Source organism: Chiloscyllium plagiosum, unplaced genomic scaffold, assembly GCF_037043375.1.
Source record: "Chiloscyllium plagiosum isolate Xiang-an unplaced genomic scaffold, Cpla_swu_hap1 HiC_scaffold_6, whole genome shotgun sequence".
NCBI lineage: Eukaryota > Metazoa > Chordata > Chondrichthyes > Orectolobiformes > Hemiscylliidae > Chiloscyllium > Chiloscyllium plagiosum.
In genome coordinates this window covers 81697511-81720865 of record NW_028270144.1, presented here as the reverse complement: position 1 = coordinate 81720865, position 23355 = coordinate 81697511, and the positions used below count along the sequence as shown (strand labels likewise).

Genomic DNA, 23355 nt, shown 5'->3' with positions numbered 1-23355 from the left:
ACTTCTTTTAAATCTATTGTATTCACTGCTCACAGTGCAGCTCCCTCTATATTGGTGAGACCAAACACAGACTGGATGACCATTTTGTTGTCCACTCTATCCATAAGAATGGCTGAAGATATTTTCCATTTCAATATACCATCTTGCTCTCAAACTAACTTCTCCATCCCTGGCCTGTATGAAGAAAAATACATCTTCTACTTCAGACTTTAGAGCCTTCAAAACTCAATGTTGAGGTCAACATCATCAATGCATGAACACTGTGACCTATTTTGATTACAAACCTTACCATCACTGTTTTGTCACATTTGTTTCAGCAAAGCTGGCCTCCTTTTTACTGATCACACCTATCATTAACAACCAAATCCGTCTACTACTGTTAGCATTTCCCTTGTCATTTGCTCGAGACATTCTCACCATCTGTTGTACTCGCTTTTCTTCTTCCTTCATCAACAACCAAAAAACTATCATTTTCCAAGCTCCTTCAGTTCCAAAGAGGTCATACTGGATTCAAAACATGAACTCTTTCTCTCCATGCATGCTGCCCGACTGGCTGAGTTTCTCCAACACTTTCCATTTTTAACGATGCTCTGGAGATAATTCAATCATGGCAGACGATGAAATTTGAATTGAATGGAGATATGGAATAAAAAGTTGGCCAAATGGCAACCATGTGACCACTGCTAGTTGTTGTAAAACCCCATTTGGTTCAGTAACATCCTTCTGGGAAGGAAATCTGCCATCCTCACCTGGTTTGACCTACATGTGATTCCAGATCCACAGCAATGTGGCAGACTCTTAACTGGCCTCTGGGCAATTAGGGATGGGCAATAAATGTTGATGCTGCCAGTGGCACCCATTTCCCATGAATGAATAAAAGCAGTTTTGCAAGTAAAATAGAAAATCTGATTTTTAAGGATACGGTATCAAACAGAATTTAGAGAAAGTATTTTAATTTGTGACTGCACTATAGTGTCTTAATTACATAACTGATTATATAAAACGCACATGGAGGTTTTATATTGCACTTTTATTTTGCTGGAAAATAAATTATGCAACTTAAAAAATAAAAATTCAAAAAATAATGTAGTACATCAAAATAGTTTGATCAGGCTATGTAGAAACTGCAACCATTCAAAATTGTACAGCATCATAACCTTGGTATGTAGTGGCACACATTCAACTTGTAAATATTAATTGTAGATAAAGTAAAACCTCTCAATTCAACTTTGCCCAACACTCCAGGCTTTACTTAGTGTATATTACAGGAAAGCTAAGTTTTCAACATTTTACAGTGATATGTAAAAATGCAACAGCTTATGTATAATTAGGGTAACAAATGTTCACAATTTATTGATGACCTCAACACACAGCTTCACATGAAAAATCATCCGTGCAAGTCCAAGTTTCTTGAGTATTTTGTGTACAATAAATTTGCAAAAATGAGTAAAGAAATCTTATTCTCAATATAATGAAAAAACTTAGTTATAAGTTTTCATTGTAGTTTTTTAAATTTTAAAAAGATAGTTTCTAGGATAGTACAAATAAATTAATCCAAACACTGAAAATTTGAATATTTTGACTAGTTATTGAATAACTTGGATTTAGATTAACAAGTTACAAGCTGTCTTGAACTTTATTTGGGGAGAATATGTTGAATTACACTCACTGAGGCTGCAGGGAGTAAAAGAAAGGTCTGAGAGCAGATCTAAGATCCTTTCAAAAGAATATTAAAATTAACGATTCTGTGGACACAGAAATGGAAGACTTTAAACTTTTTAATATCTACTACCATTCGACTGCAGTTTGATAAAACAATTTATTAAGTCTCACAATTCTAAATTGTTGGCTAATTCCATATAAAAAGATGATTCTTATTCCATTTGAATAGTAATAATTCTAATATTTCCCATATTTTCTCTACCAGGCAGTGTTACAAGATCCATATACACATCTTTATTCAATGAAGTGAAACTGTGTGCAGATACACAGTGCATGCCATTTCTGGGGTTTTCATAAAGCATGCAATTTGCTTTGTTTATACTAATGTACTCTGTATTAAATCACAATAATCTGGTCACATAATCAAGATTAAGTTTGCTTTCTTATAAAATAATTATTCACGACCTCTTCCCAGATCATTGTGATTAGATTCAGAACTAGACACTGATTTCTCTGCATTTGGTTTGGGTTGGCATTGAACAAGTGAATCGGCACTTGAATTTTTTTTCCAAGTTCTCATCTAGCAACAGTACCAAATGCTGAATCCAGTAAAAATGTTATATATCCGTTTTTCCTTCTTCACTGCAGTTATACATACTTTTCTTTCTTTTGTTGCTCATCTCAGTGCATTCAAGGATTGGATATATTTCAAACTGAGAATTCATGATCCTCATGCTCAATTACTGGATGTACATAATGCATTTGAAATGAAATAATACTCCCATTTTATGGAAAGAATGTGCAGATACTAAAAAATTGTAACCTGAAAGCAAGGTATTCAAGTTTTATCACCCCATAAATATTAGGGGTTAAGTTTTGCAGGAAGAAAATGAAAATAACTCACCAAAAGTCCCTTTTGCGCATGCATGCTACATGTACAATCAGTGCCCTGCACAAACTGCAGCAATTTTCAAGTTAGCTAATAATTATTCCGCCTCACTTTGCTACCCTCAAAGTTATTGACTCCTTGCTGCTGTATTTCAATAGATGTTAGCTGTCCTTTAGTGCCTGACTCAAGTGCCTATCATTCACATCTGAACTGAGCCAGTGAATTTCTGATCACATGGCAAGCTGTTCAACTACAGTTGGCACCATGCTGAGGTCAGATGCTACATGTTGTCTAATTAATGCATACTTTCAGGAGTAACCAGATAACAGTCTTGAGCAGGAATCCTGGTTTATATCCCGCTCAGTTTAGGGGAGCTATGTCTACTGTTATCCTGACTGAGGTTAGCTAACTCATCATTATCCAGTAACTGAATCTTGCGCTTTCATAGTCTATATTTCCGTGCTACTCATTGGATAATTTCACTAAGATACTGGACGACGAGAACTTAATTTTAAATGACATTTAAAATGTGCATTTTGGCCAAGTCTTTTAATTTATCAGTTAGCTAGGAATCAAAATGTGTCATTGAGAATTTCCATCACTACATGCTGACTGGTAAAATATGTTGAAAGAGTACTAGTTGTAGTCAAAGGTTACTGCTGAACATAGTCAGCACTCCTTTGAATTTGCAGCACTTTTGTGGAAAAAAAGTAATTGAAAGGAATGGGATTTAAATGTGCACAGCCTAACATTGAATACATATTTATTCATTTTCACTCAACGAGATTTGACAATTTTCCCCAATTCCCAGAACATACAGTACCACGAATTCCAAGCAACCTATTGCCATATTAAGTAGATACAACTTCAAACACTGCAGTCTCTGTCCTTCCCATTACATCTGACCCAAATTTCTGATATCAGCAATAGCCTCAGTTGGAATGCATTGGGCATTCCGCACTAAATTTATCCATTTAAGTCCTCAGTTAACTCATCTGAGAGGCCCTTGCCTTACAGTCTATCTTGCCTTTTCCATAGTATTAAATGTGACAAAACATACCTCTCAAGAGAAAGGACAAGATGAAGTGCAACAACACATGGAATTCCAATTAAAGTCTCTAGAATTATGACAAATATTTCCAGTTAATTGAATAAAATTGCAATATAGGAGTAAATCAGTAAAATAAGAGCCACATATAGGAAAGTTGGGCCAGAATTTTCAGCAATGTCAGGTAGTAAATAAAGCTGCTATAGTTCCAGAGGACTGTAGGGTCACACTCTCAATAGACAGATGTGACTGGTGGGGAGTTTAACCAGAGGGAAATGATATCTCAGGCGAGGTCCAAGGTTGGAAAAGTAGAATCTTCATGGTAACCTCAGCTGGTATGAGAATTGAACCTGCTTTGTTGTCATCACTCTGCACTGCAAACTAGCCATCTGTGTTAACTGATCTGCAGTGTCAAATAAGAATGATAAGTCTCACTGGGGCACTGAAGATTTAAAAAAAAGGTTTTTCAGTACGGCATGCACACATGCAAGGTTTGTTGCCAAAATATTTGAAGTTAGAGGAGCCAACATTTTGTGAAAGATAAGTTCAATTTTATAGAAGCTAGTGGGAAGTACTGGATCACTTAATGTCAGTAGTGAAGCAATCTTAGTTTTTCAGTTGTTTCAGAAACACACATAAATCCCAGTGACAGTTGCATGTATCTGTTTGTGTATGTGCAAACAGCCTCCATCACAAAAGCAGATACACATTCATTCTGTTACTACTTCTCTTCTGCCCAACTTTCCACCTAGAACTAATATGCAAAGAAAATAGGGTATAGACAGGTTACAGATATCTCCAATAAAACCACCAGTTGATTGGACTATATCCGATAGGTAAAACGGACTGTAGGTTTTCCATCAGATTTCCTCTCCTCCTTCTGAAAGCGTCAATTCTCGATAGGATACAGTTCCACAAGAACTTGCAGCACCACTCTTCTTCACCCAAATAGTTACCTTCGTGTGGAAAAATTGTAGCAGGCAATTTGACTTATCAACCACAGTATTTTTTCCACATGGAATAGCTAGGTAAAGTCAAGAACGAAACCCTGTCTCATTTCCTTAGTTCAAGGAACTATAAAACAGTATTGTAATTTTCCATTTTATCACTTAAACAAAGAAATTTCATACAAATGGTTATTTGGATCTAAATTTTTAGCGCTCTCAGAAAAATGCAAGATGGCAGGCCAATTATAGCAAATGACACCATTGTTGAGGGAACCTAACAGCACAGGATGTTAACAAAACCTAGTACTTCATGGTCTGTAAAGCCTGGTACAACGATCAATGGTTCTTTCACTCAATAGGCCTTTAAGGAACTATCAAATATAATTTTTCTATCCTTCATATTCTGCTCAAAGCTTGTTGCAACCTTCTCTAAATTGAGGTGCTCCTTCGGGATGGGAGAGAAAAATGGGTTCCAACTATGACAGGCCTGAATGACTGGGTTGAGTAGCAAACACAATCTCTGAATACAGGTTGCAACCAGTTAATTAAAATAGTATTAGAATTACTCAATATGGGCAACTCCTAACAGTAACATGCTAGCCAAGCCCAATAATGAATCAACAAAGCCAGAGTAATATTAAACTTTCAAGTGTGCAACAGGTTACAAAAATCATAGACCAGTCTGTACTAAATGACAGCACCTGGTATTTTCAGAAAAGTGAAACTGCTGCTCCTAACACCATTTTGTAATATAAAATGACTCAAGTATTTCCCCCAGTGCATGAAATTTTAAAGTCCTATATTCACTGGTTTAATTGTGTCTGGAAAAAAAAATATATTTAACTCTGGTACAGAACAAGTGAAAATAGGGCCGAAGAAAGCATAGCAGATTCTGATGAATTCGGTACTCCCACAAAATAGCATGCTGTCAAAAGTGAACTACACAAAGGCAGATAAATGCTAAGTGGATGAAACTGGTAAATATTATTTATCTGTTGTACAGTAAGGCAGGGACTTAATAATGCAACTGAATAAATCTTTGAATTGTAGTCACTCTTCAGCTACCTCTTTCAAAGTCTGCAAAGACCAAAATAGGACTCTTTCCCATCTCTGGCATTGTTCTCTTAAACAGTCACTATGCCATATAAATGAAAGTGTTTATGTCCGACTCATCCCTTCTAATATATTTGTGCTCTATCAGCCATTCAATTTGTTCTTTGATCATTTTTTTCTGTGGCAAAAACATATTTTTCAGTATTTCTACAAGTTCTGTCTGCAGTTGAGCATTTGTGATTTTTTTCCGCATCTTCATGATTTGTATGATCGCTTCCTAGAAATGTAAACAAAAGGAATCAAAATTTCAAACTGCAAATCAATTTACAGAATAGCTTCAGGTATTTTATGCTTCTATTTAACAGTGGAAATTAACAACTTCCTTAAGAATCAAAATAAAGATTGTTTTAAAGATACAAAAAAGTTAAAAAAAAACCTTATCAATAAATCTCTATCTACATCTCATTTTGTTACTTAAAGCAAGAGAAATACCCTGAAGAATTGGACAGTGGCCAAATTCTGAAACTTGCATATCCCAGATATTTCAACAAAATTGTGACTACCTTTACACTGCAAATTTTTTCAATATACAAGACACATTCTGAAGCTGCTCATTCCCTCATATTTAATGAGCGCAGAGGTCCCTTGGAGTGCCACTTCTTTAGAACAGCTTTTTGGTAACTAATGTATTCTTCTTAACCCAATGCTTATGAAATGATGCCAAACTGGCAGGGAACTTGAGCAGAGGATGATACCAGGAGGCTTCAACAGGAATTAGATAAGTGCATATGCTAGAACATGATATATAAGTCAAACAAGTATAAAATTACTCCCTTTTGTATGAAAAAAGTAGAATGTTTGTTAAATGGTGAGGGGTTGAGAAGTGCAAGTGTCAGAGGGACCTAGGTGTCTTTGTTTATAAGTCAATAAAAGTTAGCATAAAGGTGCAGCAAGCAATTAGGAAGGCAAATATGCTGGCCTTCATCACAGGTGGATTTGAATACAGGAGTAAAGATGTCTTGCTGCAATTACATAGGGCCTTGGAGAGACCTTAACTGAGTTTTCCATAGATTTTTGGTCTCCTTACTAAAGGAGGAATACATTTGACAGAGGGAAAGCAATCAGGGTTCATTAGATTAATCCCTGGTGTGGTAGGATTTTGTTTTTCTTTGAGGCGAATAAGTCCGTTTACTCCAGATTTGGAAGAATAAGGGATCATTGAAGAATACTAACTTTTTACAGGGCATAAACCTGAAATGATCCTTCTAGTTAGTTAATCTAAAACTAGTGACATAATCTCAGGATAAGGGGCAGGCTATTTAAGACAGAAGAGGAGGAATCACTTTGCTCAGACAGTGGTGAATCTTAGGAATTCTTTATTACAGAAAACTGTGAAAGCTCCATCATTGAACATATTCAAGACAGAAATTGATAGGGTTGTGGTGACAAACAACATCAAGGATTATGGAGATAGCATGGGATAGTAGCTTTTATGTACTTGATTGGCTAGTACGTAAATCTGTCAACCCCCACCTTCCTGGCACTGTACCCTATGGAACAGGCAGTTCTAAGACTTGCTCAAATTATTATCCTTTATATTTGAACCCTGAAAAAGAGAATACTGCTAAGTTATTCAACCACCAAAAATGTTACAGCCATTTTTCTCAATTCACCCAAAACAAAATTTCCCCCAACTAAACCTCCCCAGGCCACTTACACCCTTTAGATCCTAACCTGACACCTCTGGGACCTGATTGACCATCTCATCAGCTCCTGACACTATGTGACCCCAACCCACCAACGTTCTCCCTAATCTGTGCAGCCAATGGAAATCTCCACCCAAACTGATTGGCATGCTGATGCACAGTTTCCATTTCTGGAAGCTACTGGACATCTGCGCAGCAGCTCGAAAGTTTACAGGGAATGGCAAATGGGTCCCCACTTCTCCTTTACCCTAGTGGAGCCATTGCCACTTCATTCAGCCTGGGAGCTGACCCCCTTTACCAACCTTGGAGCCTAACTGCTTACTCTTCCTCCACCCTAACCTCTCATTTCCCTTATGTACTTATTATTAGACAGCAACTGATTTGTGAAAAGGGGCATTGGTTTTCCTTCCTCTGACAGTTCTGCTCTACAAAAGAACTGTCAGAATGTAAGAAAGACTTTTCATTTCTGACAGATCCCTGATCAGAATCTTCTGTTAGAAATGCAATCTCACATTGCTACTCATTGTAAAATCAGGTCCATTGTATACTGCTACTGGACAAAGCCATCTACTCCAAATGTAAAGGCATAAAATTATCCTATACATTTCAACATTCTAATGTTAACAAATTTAAAATGTTAATCACAACAAATATTAATTTTGGAAAGCTCATATTTATATAATTTAAACTATACCTGTGTGCGTAATATTCTCAGCTGGACTATTCCTTCATTTTCTTCTTCTCTCATTCTTTCTGTAGTTAGCTGTAATCTTCCAATTAAATTAATTTTTCCCCTCTTCTGAACTTTGCTGTTCTTGCTAGAAGGATTGCATGATGCTATTGAATATTGTCATGATATAAAATACAATCTACTCATTTTTAAATCTCAAAGTAATTGGAAAGCCTTGGACTCAGGTTTGAAAGGGAACAGGTAAAAAGTGAGCTGAGACACTTTAAAATGGGTGCCAAAATTACTAGCTTTGAAGCTAGACAAGCTCAAAAGGAATTAACAAAGGACTATCAAAATAACATGAATAAAACTGTCTATCACACTTTGAAAAGGTTAATACAAAGATATTACCTAAACATTGAAATTCACATCCAGAATATGTAGCTCACCATGTGACCTTCAAAGTCTCTGGGAATGAGACTTCTTTACCAGAAGTATTGCTGAAATACAAACTTAAATCTAAAACTCATTTTGCAAAGAAGAAAACGGAAACCCTCCTACCTATATCAAATGACAACAGGGGAATTCTTGACAGTAGACAACTGAAACTTTGTTAAAAAAAATGGATTAGCTCTTGTGGGGGCCAACGGCCATAGACACTGAAACCTCCTTCCTGTGAGGAGCCATGATTATAAGCTTTCGGTTTTTTTTGCTGCATAAGTCAGGAAAATCCAGTAACATTGGGGAAAAGAATGTGTTACAGAACATAAGAGCAAGTGGTATGGTAAGTTTTGCAAAAGTGATTAGCCGTAAGAAAATAAAACATAACTGTAAAGAGATCCTAAAATGTGGAATCTCAAAATGGCTCACACAAGTATATCCAAGAAAACTGTACTTTTAGTTCCACCTTCACACACTACACTTTCTTCTGTTTGCACGTGTATTGCAGATTTATATTTGAAAAAGTTTTATATTTTGAGTGAGTGAATTTCAATGAATTCCTTAACTTTGAGTAACACAAGATTTGTTTGGCTTGGCTTTTTCATTGCTTTAATGCATCAAATATGTTCTAGGAGAAAGTGAGGGCTGCAGATGCTGGAGATCAGAGCTGAAAATGCGTTGCTGGAAAAGCGCAGCAGGTCAGGCAGCATCCAAGGAGCAGGAGAATCAACGTTTCGGGCATGAGCCCTGAATAGATAGATGCTTGTCGAGTAGCATGTACACAATAGGCCAAAGGGTCTTTTCCATGCGGTTATAAAACTGACTCTTTAAGATCACTTATGTGCATCTTGGGCAATCTATATATTCACAGCTATCACATAGATTAATCCTTTTGTATACACCTCCACTAAGCTGCATATTACTCTTAAACAAGTCTAACAAATGCTTTGCAAGTTCCTTTTGAGCAGGACTGCATGCTCACAGTTAGTGGTTGGCCTAATGGAAATGAAAGAAAGAAATAGCACATATTTTGTCAACATAGTTGCGCTTATTGAGATTCTTTGCCAGGCTTGCAGGTATAAAATGTGTTGACCTTGAGGCATAGCAACACTACCATGTAATCACACTATACATGAAAACCAGACAAGTTATTAGTTTTTCCTCAAAATGCTTATAGTAATCAACGAGGCAACATTTGAAGGACTCCGGCAGCTTAACTGGGCACTGATTGTCGCAGGACAGCTGGGAATAGAGTTCAGACTGAGCAATAGATAGAAAACTCTTTGTTCAGTGACACATAAATAACTTTAACAGCCCTCACTGTTCTGACAGCCCTTGTGTTTAGAGGCTGAATAATTTCTTACCATTGGTAATTTGCATCTGCAGGTATGCTATTTACCAAGTTGACCTTTACCTTCCCTTTTAACATACTTCCATATTTATTTTAGGGAATCACTTCAACTTCCTTCCGAAACGATATTCAAAGTCACCTTTTGATTTCACTTCAGGATGCTAATGAATTGTATACTTAGCCTCAGCACAAATGTACTAGCATTCTGCATTTTTAGTTTATTAGTTCATGGGATGTGAGCATTGCTGGCAAGACGACCATTTATTGCCTTTAAATATGTCCCATGTCTGTTGAATATCGTTGAATAAACATCCCGAACTAATCTGTTTAAATTGTTTCTAAAATTTTCTTTTCCTCTTGTTCTCTTCCAAGATAAAAATACAAATAGCATATGGCTAAAATCACGAAGTTAGTTCCCTAGAAGCCACTTTAATTTTCACACATTCATAAAGTTGAACTAACATCCTTTTACCTGAAAGGACATTACAGCCTGTGTTCTGCATTGGCTTTTCTGTTTACAATCTTTGAAGTCTCAAATGATTAATAATTTTATATATTATCTCATTGCGGATGCAAAAAAAAACTTCAGTACTCCATTTCTGATAGCTCTAAGAGGCTGAATGAGAAATCAGATAGCAGGATACAATGGGAAAAAAAGCTGCTTAGAAAATTGAAATTAAAGGAAATTACCAACCTAATTTCTAAAAATAAACAAATTTGATAAACTTCTTTTAATACTTACATTAAAGAAAAGTCCTGGTTGACTGAGAAAAGAGTGCCTTCTGTAAAGTCTTTGGGTGAGCTGACCTGAGGTTCATGGAGTAAAACCTGACGTTTCAATTTTGGAAAAGCTACAAGTGACTTTTGGAACAAAAACAGAAATAGCAAAATTAATGGTCTCAATTTCATTTATTGGATAAGATGACAAAAAGAACCTTGCATGTGGTTAGCACCTAGTTCCATAGAGGTTAAAAACCTGTAGGAACAGCATGGTCAAGGATCTGACTATTAAATAGAGGCTTCTATAACTGGGGAGAGTTTTAAGCAGAGAGTTCCAAAGCATGGAAACAAGATATTTAAAAGTACTGAAGGTGAAGAGATGGAAGATACACCAATTAGAAGACACTGGAACTAGGAAAAATAGTGGTAGGATGGGCAAGGCACAGACTTTGATTTCAATATAAAACAGAATGCAGAAAGAAAACTGCAATCACTCAGCACTTGTGAAGACAGAAGGGAGGCTTAGGTATATGACGTATCCAAACTTATATTTTCTCTTGACAAATGCTAAATTATTCTGTTGCACATTTTCAACACCTTCCATCCTTATTTCATATATCTAGCATATGAAGATTTTCCATTTCATTTTACTTTTTAAATTCAATGCATTGGGATTGGGAAAACATAATTAACAGAGAAGCAAGGCTTATTATTGGACAGTAAAGCTGAGTTGTGTATGAATTAGAACAATATGAGTTGACAGTGTTAGGTAGGTGGTCATTTGGGGGATTAGGGCCCAGAGTTACATAGAACATAGAAAATTATAACGCAGTACAGTCCTTTCGGCCCTCGATGTAGTGCCAACCTGTGGAACCAATCTGAAGCCCATCTAACCTACACTATTCCTTTTTCAACCGTGTGTCTATCCAACGACCTTTTAAATGCTCTTAAAGTTGGTGAGTTTACTACTGTTGCAGACATGGCACTCCACGCCTTTACTGCTCTGAGTAAAGATACTACCTTTGACATCTGTCCTATATCTATCATATCTCAATTTAAAGCTATGTCCCTTCGTGCCATCCATCACCATCTGAGGAAAAAGGCTCTCACTATCTACCCTATCTAACCCTCTGATTATCTTATATGTCTCAATTAAGTCACCTCTCAACCTTTCTTCTCTCTAATGAAAATTGCCTCAACCTCTCCATTGCCTACTTTGACATCGTAGCTAACAGAGTTCCAGGATGATTTTGGTTAGAAAGAACTCAAAAAGTTCTGCACTATCTATCTATAATTATGTAAAACAACCAGACATCAGCATTAGCAGCAATGTCAAAGTAGGCAGTGGAGAGGTTGAACTAGTTGTCACCAACTAATAGATGGATATGAGATTGAGTGGCATACAGGTTCCTCTGGGCCAGGAGGTCCAGGTTCAAGTCACAACTACTCCCGAGGTGTGCCATACCAATTTCACACAAGTTGGTTAAAATAAACAATCACAGATGATGACTTCATGCTTATAAATGCTGTCATTGAGGGGCAATCATTAGCTAGGAAAAGGAATAGAGCTCGAAATAAAAGCAAAATATGAAAACCGGAAATCTGGAAAAAAAAAAGAGAAAATGCTGGAACAATTCTCAGCAGAGCAGGCAGCATCTGCAGAGACAGAAATAAAATTAACAACTCAGGTTAATGACCTTTCATCAGAACTGCAGTCCAAAAAAATACAAGTTTACAGTTTTCTAACAATACATGCAGCTAGTAAGAAGGATAGCTCAAATAATACTATCTTTATTAACAGCAAAATCACTCATTTGGAAAGGCAAATCAGGGCAGGATTTATACACTTAATGATAAGGCCCTGGGGAGTGTTGCAGAACAAAGAGGTTCATAGTTCCTTGAAAGTAAAGTAACACCTAAATAGGATAGTGAAGGCAGCCTTTGGTATGCTTTCCTTTATTGGTCAGAGTATTGAGTTTAGGAGTTGGGAGGTCATGTTGCGGCAGTACAGGATATTGGCTTGGCCACTTTTGGAATAGTATGTGTAATTACGGTTTCCCTCCTATCAGAAGGATGTTGTTAAACTTGAAAGGGTTCAGAAAAATCCACAGTTGGTGGATTTCAGCTATAGGGAGAGACTGAATAGGCTGGGGCTTTTTTTCCTGGTGTGTCGGAGACTAAGGGGTGACTTATAGAGGTTTATAAAATCATGAGGAGCATGGATAGGATAAATAGACAAAGTCTTTTCCCTAGGGTGAGGGAGTCCAGAACTAGAGGGCATAGGTTTAGAGTGAGAGGAGAAAGATTTAAAAGGGACCCAAGGGGCAACTCTTTCATGCAGAGGGTGGTGCGCGTATGGAATGAGTTGCCAGAGGAAGTGGTGGAGGCAGGTATAATTACAGCATTTAAAAGGGATCTGGATGGGTATATGAATAGAAAGGGTTTAGAGGGATATGGACTAAGTGCTGGCAAATGGGACTAGATTAGGTTAGGATATCTAGTTGGCATGGATGAGTTGGACTGAAGGGTCTGTTTCTGTGCTCTGCATCGCTATGATTCTACTTTGTACACATACTCATAATTTTGAATATCATCAAATCTCTTCTCAACCTTCTCTACTCCAAAAGGCATAGTCCTAGCTTTTTAGTCTATCAACATAATTGAGCTTCCTCATCTCTTGAGCCATTCATGCAAACTTTTATTGCATCCTTCACAATCTCTCTGAAGCAAAATCCCCAGAATTGAACAATATTGTTCAAGTGGGGTTGAACCAATGTTTCATACAAATTTATCATAGCTTCCTTTCTTTTGCATTTTATTCCCTCATTTATAAATCCCAGAATCCCATCTGCTTTAGCAACTGCTTTCTTAACCTGACCTACTACCTTCAGTAATTTTTTCGCATAATTCCAGGTTCTCTGCTTCAGAAATACTCAAATCGCGTAGCATTTCTGCATGAATTGTACATTTTTTTTTATATTGCCTCATTCTTCCTAACAAAATAAACAATTTCATACTTATCTGCATTAAATTCCATGTGCTACCTGTTAACTATGTTATCTTCAAACTAATTAACTTTTATCACCTTAGCAAAATACTCACATAATTTAGTTAAACTTTCCTTCAATAACGCTTTGCTGATTTTCTTTAATTAATCTGTATTTATCCAAATTACTGTTAATCTTGCCCCCAAATGTTTCTAAAACCTTTCCCAGTACCAGCAGCTGGATGACTTGTGGTTCCTGACTTTACACTCTTTCTTTACAACAGGATATAACATCTGCAATTCTCCAATCCTCTGGCACCAGGAGGATAGAAAGATTATGGCCAATTCCTTTGCTATTTCCACCCTTACTTTCTTCAATGTCCTTGGATGAATCTCGTTCAATCCTGGTGACTTATCATCTTCAAGTTCAACCAGCTTTTCTAATGCTTCCTCTTCATTTTTACTGCAACCACTGTATCAACTACACTATCTTCTTCCTTGGTATCAAACAATTTAATGTATTATGCTTGTAGGAGAGGGTCATAGCTGAGATGCACAACAAAATCACCTTCTAGATCTCCAGCTGTTCGCAAACCTCCTTTCTACTATTTATATGCATATAGATGACTTTTGAATTCCCCTTTATGTGAGCCATCAGTCTCTCCTTTCTTCTGATTTGTTGTTTTTTCACTTCTGTCTGAATACTTAGTCTCATTGTCATACATATCATTTTACTGCTCCATTCTCCTGTCCAAGTTTTTTTTGTCATTTAAGGAGCCCTGAATTTGTTGGACCTATCTTTCCAGCTCTTGTCAAAGCACCTTGACTTTACCGGTACCATCCACTCTTTAAAGGGTATCCCTTTATTTCATTACAATTTTGCCTGGCAATCTATTTGGCAAAGGTCCGTTCTCAACCTAATGAGTTTGGCTCTCCCACAATTAATTTTTTCCCCTAGATCTGTAACATTTGTGAGCCCTAAAGGTCCAAATCCCCAATCCTTTGACCACATTCTCTTGCGTAGAGTCTCTCCTCTCTGTACCCACCTCAGTCAACCATCCCTTTTCTGTGCTTTTTGGTGGTTTCATTTTAACTATTTAGGTCCCATTCTTTGGAATTTTCACCATAAAACATCCCCTTATCCTCTTTTAAAATCCTTCATCTAAGCTAAGCTCTAAAGTATATGATCACCTTCATTATCCTCATGTTTTCCCACTCACATTTATATAACATTTTTAAAGCATGAAATAACATTTTACAGAAATCTAAGTCATTGTTGTCATCAAACTTCTACATTACCTGCACCTTTAAATGTAAAAGGAATCAATGATATAGAGAAGAAAGAAGTGCAGGAGAAAGTAATTGTGAAGGCAAATAACTTACCCATAATGTCCTCCGAAGTTCTGCATCTGGTAATTCAGTTGCTAATTTTAGATTTTCAAAACTAATCTTTTCTCTTGGTCTTTGGTTCCAGGCAAACAGTACTGCCAGCTGAAATGTGGTAACCTCCAAATCATACTGGCCAACTTCATTTTTAAATGTTATCTGTTTAGGGGAGGGGGAGGTGTGAAGATGTGGAAATTATTCCATTATACATCAGCAAAAAAGACTGCGTATTCCAGCTATTCTGATTATAAACAAGATAAATTAAATTGAAATGGTAATAATAAAGACGAGTTGCATGATATTGAACAATTTTCGTAATTATTAAAAATCTTGCATGCAAACTTAGCTTCCTAGGAAAATTTCATGACATTACTGGTTTACAATCAACAATAACCAACTAGACTATTACAACACTAATCATCTGCACTCTGATTAAATATGAACAACAGATAAAATTTGTACAAAATGTCAAAATAGTAAAGGTTCACTGGAAAACTCCTAGAGGTTGTTTTGTCCAGTCTTTCCTGTTTGACTCTTTCGATTGCATCAGGTACAATATTCCTTCAATTTAGTCATGGGACATGGGCATCATTGGCTGGCTAAGCTGCCTTCTTAAGATGCTCACAACACCATTAGGGAGGGACTTTTATGATTTTGACTCTGGGACCATGAGGGGATGGCAATATATTTCAAAGTCAGGATGGGAAGTGGCTTGGAGGGGAACTTGAAGATGGTGGTGTTCCCATATATCTGCTGCTCTTGTTCTTCTAGATGGTAGTGGTCATGAGTTTTGACAAGGTGCTGTCTAAGGATCTCTGGTGAATTTCCACAATGCACCTTGCAGATGGCACACACTGCTGTTGCTGATCATTAGCGGTGAGGAAGTGGATGCAGAGTTAATCAAGTGGGCTGTTCTATCCTGGATGGTGTCAACCTTGTTGAGTATTGTTGGAGCTCCATCCATCCAGCCAAGTGGGGAGTATTCCATCAGAGTCCTGACTTATGGATGGTGGTCAGGCTTTGGACAGTCAGACAGTGAGTTACTTGCATCAGTAATCCTTGTTTATGACCTGCTTTTGTAGTCACTGTATTTTTATGGCAAGTCCAGTTCAGTTTCTGGTCAATGATAACCCTAGGATGTTCACAGTGGGGAATTCAGTGACATTAACACCATTGAATGTCAAGGGGCAGTGGTTACATTATCTCCTACTGGAGGTGGTCATTGTGTGGCGTGATTGTGACTTGCCACATGTCAGCCCAAACCTGGATACTGTCCAGATCATGTTGCATTTGAAAACCCGACGAGATTGGAGAGATATTGAATGAAAACGTCGTCAGTTTTTACTGTGGAGAAAAATGGAGTCTAGAGAAGTCAGAGAAATAAACTTTGTTTTAAAAACAGTTCACATTACAGAAGAGAAAGTTCAGGAGATCTGAGAAAATATAAAGGTGGATAAGTCTCCAGGACCAGATTTAATGCATTCCAGAACATTGTGGGAAGTAAGAGAGGAAATTATGAGATCCCTTGCAGAAATATTGGCATCACCTATAACTAGGGGTGAGGGGCCGGATCACTGGAGGGTGGGTAATGTTGTACCTTTGCTTAAGAAACGAGCAACCTTGTAAGGAGAAAGCGTAGGTTCTGTGAGTCTGACTTCCGTTGTGGGTAAATTGTTGCAGGTGATTACAAAAGATAGAATTTGTGGACATTTAGAGAAGCAAAAATTGATTAAGGATAGTCAGCATGGTTTTGTGTGAGGAAAATTGTGTCTCACAAACTCGATTGAGTTTTTGCGAAAGTTACCGAAAAGATTGATGACGGCATAGCAGTAGACATTGTTTATTTAGATTTGAGTAAGGCCTTTGACAAGGTTCCGCATGGTAGACTAATTAAAGTTACGTCACATAGGATTTAAGGTGAGTTTGCCAATTGGATATATAATTGGCTTAATAGCAGAAGACGGAGAGTAATGGTGGAGGGTTGCTTTTAGGACTGGAGGCATGTGACCAGTGGTGTTCCACAAGAATCGGTCTGGGTACTGCTTTGTTTGGCATTTATGATTTGGATGAGAATCTAGAAGGCACGATTAATAAGTTTGCAGATGACACCAAAGTTGGTGGTATTGTAGACAATTAAGAAGGTTTGAGTTATAAAAAAAGACTGGATACACTGGGACATTTTTTCATTGGACCGTAGGAAGCTGAGAGGCGATCTGATAGAAGTTTGTAAAATAATGAGAGGCATAAATAGAGTTAAAGGTAGTTTTGATTTCCCTAAGATTTCAAGACTCGAGGGCACGTTTTTAAGGTGAGAAGAGTGAGATTTAAAAAGACAAAATAAGACTTTTTTTTAAACAGAGTGTGGTTCGCATGTGGAGTGATCTTCCTGAGGATATGAGCACAATTACAAGATTTAAAAGACATTTAGATAGATACATGAATAGGAAAGGTTTGGAGGGATATGAGCCAGGAGTAGGTAGGTGGGACCAGTTTAGTTTGGGATTATGACTGGTTGGACCAAAGGATCTGTTTCCATGCTGCCTGATTCTATAGACTGCTTCAGTATCTGAAAAGTCACTAATGGGGCTGAACATTTTGCCATCATCAGCAAACATGTCCACTTTTGACCTTATGATGGACGGGACGTCGTTGATGAAGCAGCTGAAGATGGTCACTACAAGTACACCATCCTGAGGAACTCCTGTAGAGATTTCCTGGAGCCAATATGACTGACCTTTAACAACCACAACCATCATCCTATGTGCCAGGTATGACTCCTACCAGTGGAGAGTTTGCCCCCGGATACCCATTGATTTCAGTTTTGCTCAGGCTCCTCGATGTCAAGGCTTGCCACTCTCACCTCACCTCTGAAATTCAGTACTTTTGCCCATGTTTGAACCAAGGCTGTAATCAAGGCAGAGCCCAAACTGTGCATGTGAGCAGGTTACTGTTGAGTGAGTGCTGCTTGATAGCACTGTTGATGACACCTTCCATCACTTTGCTGGTGACTGAGAGTAAACTGACATAGTAGGAATTGGTCAGATTGGATATGTCCTCCTTTTTGTATACAGGATAGACCCACGCAAATGTCCACATTGTTATGTAGATGCTAACATTATAAGTATACTGGAAGAGCTTGACTAGGGAAGTGGAAAGCTCGAGCATAAGTGTTCAGTTATTACCAGGTCAGAATGCTGTCAGGCTCATAGCCTTTGTAGTGTCTCTAACCCCATTTCTTGGTTTCATGTGGTGTGAATCAAATTGTTTGAAGACTGGCATCTGTGATGCTGGGGCCACTGCAGGAGGCAGAGATGGATCATCCACTCGGCACTTCTGGCTGAAGATTGCTGTAAATGCTTCAGCTTTATTCTTTGCAGTCTTGGTTTGGGCTCCTCCATCACTGAAGATAGGATATTTGTGGTGCCTCCTCCTCCTCCACCTGTGAGGTTTTTTTTAAACTGTCCATGACCATTCATGACTGAATGCGGCAGGACTACAGACCTTAGATCTAGTCCGTTGGCTGTGGGATTGCTTAGCTCTGTCACTTTCTACTTATGCTGCCTGACACCAAGTAGTCCTGTTTGGTGGCTTCACCAGGTTTCAATACAATTTTATCACTGCTAGCTGCCCTCCAGTACCTCAAATATTTCTGGCAGACACTTCAACATTGGGAGTCTTGGGGGAACACAACAAAACCTAATCTTGCCAACAAACACGCTCTCAGCACTCCCAGTAGCAGCCACTGACTAACAATCTAGCAACCAGCTCTGACATATGATCAAAATGTAAAGGAGTTGGAATCAAAGAACTCTGCAATACAAACATAACTTCTCTCACTTTGACTAAGCTCACTAGGAAACTTGCTCTTAAATATATTTTATTTACATCTATTCAAGACAAATAAGTTTTACCAAAAAGCTTAAAACTAACAACAGCATTGCACTAATTAAAACATAAGATTAATTCAATTTCATGCCAAGTGTGGGCTGGCAATTTTATAAAGCTGTTCACAAGATTGCTTATTCATTTAACTTATTACCAGAATGTAAATAACATCACTTGCTGACTGACATTTTTTGTCAATATGGAGGTTAGGTTTAGCAAATTAAACAAAAGCTGTCTAAGCTAGTCATCATCTAATGGTCACACATTAAGATCAATAGCATTCTTTTACTTACAATTCCATTAGACATGAGGTGATGCCAGTGCAGCTTTCTACCACTGTGGTTTTTTTTGTAGAATTCTTCCACCTCAGGGATGAGGTCTTCTAGTTCAGTTGGCAGCGAAACAAATACTTTCTCTGAACTTCGTGACCAGGCACCAGCATTCAAAATCTTGATATTCACAGAATCCGCTAAATGGCATTAACAGTTATAATTTAGTTGGATAGCCTTTCTAATAAGCATCTCTCATACTCTATTAGAATTTCATTTCTAGGAGTAACAGATTTTTGATTCTATGTTAAATTTAATCTGCAAAGACACAATCATCCTCTTTAAACATGTTAAGCCTCAAAATAAAGCCACATTAACTTCTTAGTTTGAATACTAGTGACACAGTATTCAAAAGAATGCTCTTCCACAAAGTTTAAAGAAAATACCTGGTAAGGCCAATTTATTGTTTTTGTGCATTTCTTTGAAGACCTGGTTCAAGTCTTCAGACACTTTTATGTCCTGGAACATTCTGGCCAACTTGTTCACATAGTCAGCAGGCATACCTACTTCCTAAAACACACAATTATGTTTTTTTTTAAAAAGAAGTTCTATTTTATAAAATACACAATGCTAACAAATACAGTGAAAAAAGACACATGCACTTTACTAGTCAAAATAAATGTGTCAATCTACTGAACCAGTTTTAAAACATGTAAATCCGAAAGTATGATTCAATATACAAAACATATCCTCAATTTGGGAGTTTCACGTTTCACAGAATGTATAAATCATTTCTTTCCATAATTGAATTCTCCATTTAAGATCAATGACACCACCAGTTCGAAAAAACACTTGCCAGAGTGGTAAGCTCCATGTCTGTGAAGAGCCAAAGCGTGAGCCAGAGCCAAAATACCATTGGACAGACCCCATCACCTAAAATCCATCAAGGCACATACACAATAGATGTGCATCACTTTAAACATTATGACATATTTTGCTCAAAAAGACTGTAAGGATAAGCGAAGCATTACAGACCAGCCAGTTTAACTCCAGTGATGGGTACCTTTTTGAAACAATTTGTTGGGAAAGAATTAATAAGGAAAAGTGTTGGTTCACTAGGAAGAGTTAACATAGATTTCCTAATGGATTAAGATGTTTAACTCCTTCTGGAGATCTTGAAGAGGCAACAACAGATAATTGAGAAGGGGTAAAGTTATTTATGTGGTATACACGGACTTCCAAAGCCAGTCAACACAATATCATTCAATAGCCTCGCGACTGAAAATCTATAAGACAGTAGTAAAATGCTTACAACATTGGTTGAGGGAAATAAAGAGCAATAATTAATGGATTTTTTTGGTTGGAGGAAGATTTGTAGTTGAGTGCCCCAGGAGTTGATTTTGGGACTTTTGGTTTTCCTGATAGACATTAATGATCTAGATCCTGGTAGGAATGGGACAACTTCTAAGTTTGCAAATAATACAGAACTTGGAAACAATGTAAACGGTGAGGAGAGTGTAAAAATACAAAGAACATTGATAAGTTGATGAATGGACAGAAAAAGACTGATATGAGGAAGCACAAGGAAAAATAGAAAATGGGATAGAATAAAGGGCAATTCTAAAGGGTGTAGGTGAACACAAAGGAACCTGAATTTATATGTGCATAAATCATTAAAGATGACAGGAGTTAGGATTTAACAAAGCACATTATATCCTAAACTTCATAAAAAGAGAATATAAAATACAGGTACAAGGAGATTATACTGAACTAGGATAATACTTCAGCTAAGGTATAAGTAGTCTATCATTCAGAATTCAGGGTGTCACTCTTAGGGAAAGTGAGAATGGCAAAGACATTTGAGAGAATGGTTGCAAGGATGAGAAATTTCATTTATGAAGATAGTGGAAGAAACTGGTACTGTTTTCCCTGGAGAAGAAAAAGGTCAAGAGGAGATTTGATGGAAGCTTACAAAATTATCAGGGGCAGGACAGAGTAGACACAAAGAAACTGTTGCCTTTTATAAAAGGATTGAGAATGAGAAGGCATAGATGTACAGTAATATGCAAAAGCAGCAAATGTCCAAAATAAAACCTTTTTCACATAGTGAGCAGTTAAGGTTTGGAATGCTTGCTTGGAAGTCCGGTGGAGACAGTTCAATTGAGGTATTCAACAAGTCTTTGGACGATTATTTAAGTAGAAATAATATCAAAATTATGGGGAAAAGGCAGAAGAATGATTCCAAGTCTCAATGCTCAGAGAGCCAGTGTAGACACAATAGGCCAAATTATAATCTGCATTATAATAATTCATATTTATGCATTGCATACCTCAATGCATAATCTAATGAAGGCCCACCAATGAAAGTTATCTTCTGACAAAATAATATTCAGAAAGCATGCTAAAAACAGTCTGTAGTGCAGACAAGCATGCTTTAAACATTTTAACAGTCAAGGATAAGGTAAAGTTATACAGTGCATTAAAATTCATCCTTATTGTACCCTATTAAAGTCTTACATTACATTTTTAATGCACCTATTTTCTCTCTTTACTCTGTCCAAGGTATTTGTAATAGTTAAGTTATTCTTAACATCAACTTTCAATGTGCTTTTCATTTTAGTCCTGACAAATTATTCAGGCTTGTTGGGTCTATATATTCATATTTATGCAGTTCAGAAAAATGCTTAATTTATAATCACTTTTGTTAGAAAAGTGAAGTTCTTTAATCTTCCAGAATAATACATGCTCTCTTTCACTTCAGCCTGATTTGTGCCAGCTTTTAACTACCTTTAATGCTTGCATGTACTGTGTCAACTCTACTCAGTTGCTAGTACTCTCACCCAGGAGACCAACCTTCCATCCCATAATGAGGTTCAAAAGCAAATCCTGGGAACATATGACAAATTAGCTAAAAGGAGAAACAAATAGGGAATTGTTTAATTGTTTTGGGAGGGCTAGAGGAGCAGTACTGAACAGAGTGACCCATTGGGCGGCACGGTGGCACAGTGGTTAGCACTGCTGCCTCACAGCGCCAGAGACCCGGGTTCAATTCCCGCCTCAGGCGACTGACTGTGTGGAGTTTGCACGTTCTCCCCGTGTCTGCGTGGGTTTCCTCCGGGTGCTCCGGTTTCCTCCCACAGTGCAAAGATGTGCATGTTAGGTGAATTGGCCATGCTAAACTGCCCGTAGTGTTAGGTAAGGGGTAAATGTAGGGTATGGGTGGGTTGCGCTTCGACGGGGCGGTGTGGACTTGTTGGGCCGAAGGGCCTGTTTCCACACTGTAAGTAATCTAATCTAATCTAAATCATTGTTGATAGCACTACATAAAAAGGAGGACAAATCCAACCCAGCCAATTACTGCTCCATCAGTCTACTCTTGATCATCAGTAAACTGATGACAGATGGCATCAACAGTACTACCAAAAGACAATCACCTGTTCAGCAACAACCTGCTCAGTGATGCCCAATTTGGGTTCCATCAGAGTAACCCAGTTCCTGACCTCATTTCAGCTTTGGTTCATACATGACAAAAGCACTGAATTCCAGGTTTAAAGGTACTGTGCTGCATCATCTATCTCTGATACTCTTCAGGTTACTTGGCACTTCTATGTTTAGTTTCAATATCCTAATTGGTATTGTGCGGTAGAAACTACATAAGCAACAATAATCCATGTAGGACTTAACATCTTTCTCTTCAACCTTATATAAATAAGTTAACCACATTGTACTTTAATTATTGCAATTTAGTTTCCAAGGTTTCAATTTTATCACTCACTATGGGAGTCCTTTCTTTAGAGAGCACTTACTGAGTGTGAATTGATATCTGTCCCAATTTATTTGCTTGAGTTTATATCTTTAAGCTTCTCTTAAGTTTGTTAAAAGTGATCTTCCAGATTCAATTTCCCGAAATCATTTATCATCTAACATTGAAGGTTGAAAGCTTTCTATAGAATTTTCTCATAACTCAATCTTTTTAACATATTAGATCAAGCCTTGTAGCTGTGTCTCATCATCAGTACTTTAATGCATGCCTTGTGGCTATTCTGCACCTCTTGCTGAAATGTGATCTAATTGAATGGTGGGACAAGCTCAAGGATAAAAATGGCTGCCTTCTTGAACTGCTGCAATCCATCTACTGTGGGTTGACCCACAATGTCATTAAAGAGGGAATTCCAGGATTTTGACCCAGCAACAGTGAAGGAACAGCAATATATTTCCTAGTTAGGATGGTGAAGGGCTTGGAGGGGAACTTGGTGGCGTTCCCGTGTACCTGCCACCCTTGTGTTAGCAAGAGGTGCAGCTACAAGGCTTGCCCTAACATGTTAAAAAGTTTGAGTTATGA

The 23355-nt window shown here is 37.6% G+C and overlaps 1 protein-coding gene across 3 annotated transcripts in view; it reads right to left on the bottom strand.

Moving 5' to 3' along the window:
• Window positions 1-1011: 1011 nt before the first annotated feature.
• The window catches only part of LOC122550706 (cullin-5), a 74507-nt gene continuing 52163 nt past the window's right edge, over window positions 1012-23355 (bottom strand). For all 3 annotated transcript variants that reach the window (XM_087988150.1, XM_043691842.2, XM_087988149.1), the window contains 6 exons: window positions 19460-19583; window positions 19038-19213; window positions 14857-15018; window positions 10510-10628; window positions 8000-8123; window positions 1012-5876 (listed from right to left, as the gene is read on the bottom strand). In XM_087988150.1, coding sequence (XP_087844276.1) covers window positions 5682-5876; window positions 8000-8123; window positions 10510-10628; window positions 14857-15018; window positions 19038-19213; window positions 19460-19583 — 900 coding nt within the window. In that variant the 3' untranslated portion in view covers window positions 1012-5681. The remainder of the gene's footprint in view (window positions 5877-7999; window positions 8124-10509; window positions 10629-14856; window positions 15019-19037; window positions 19214-19459; window positions 19584-23355) is intronic.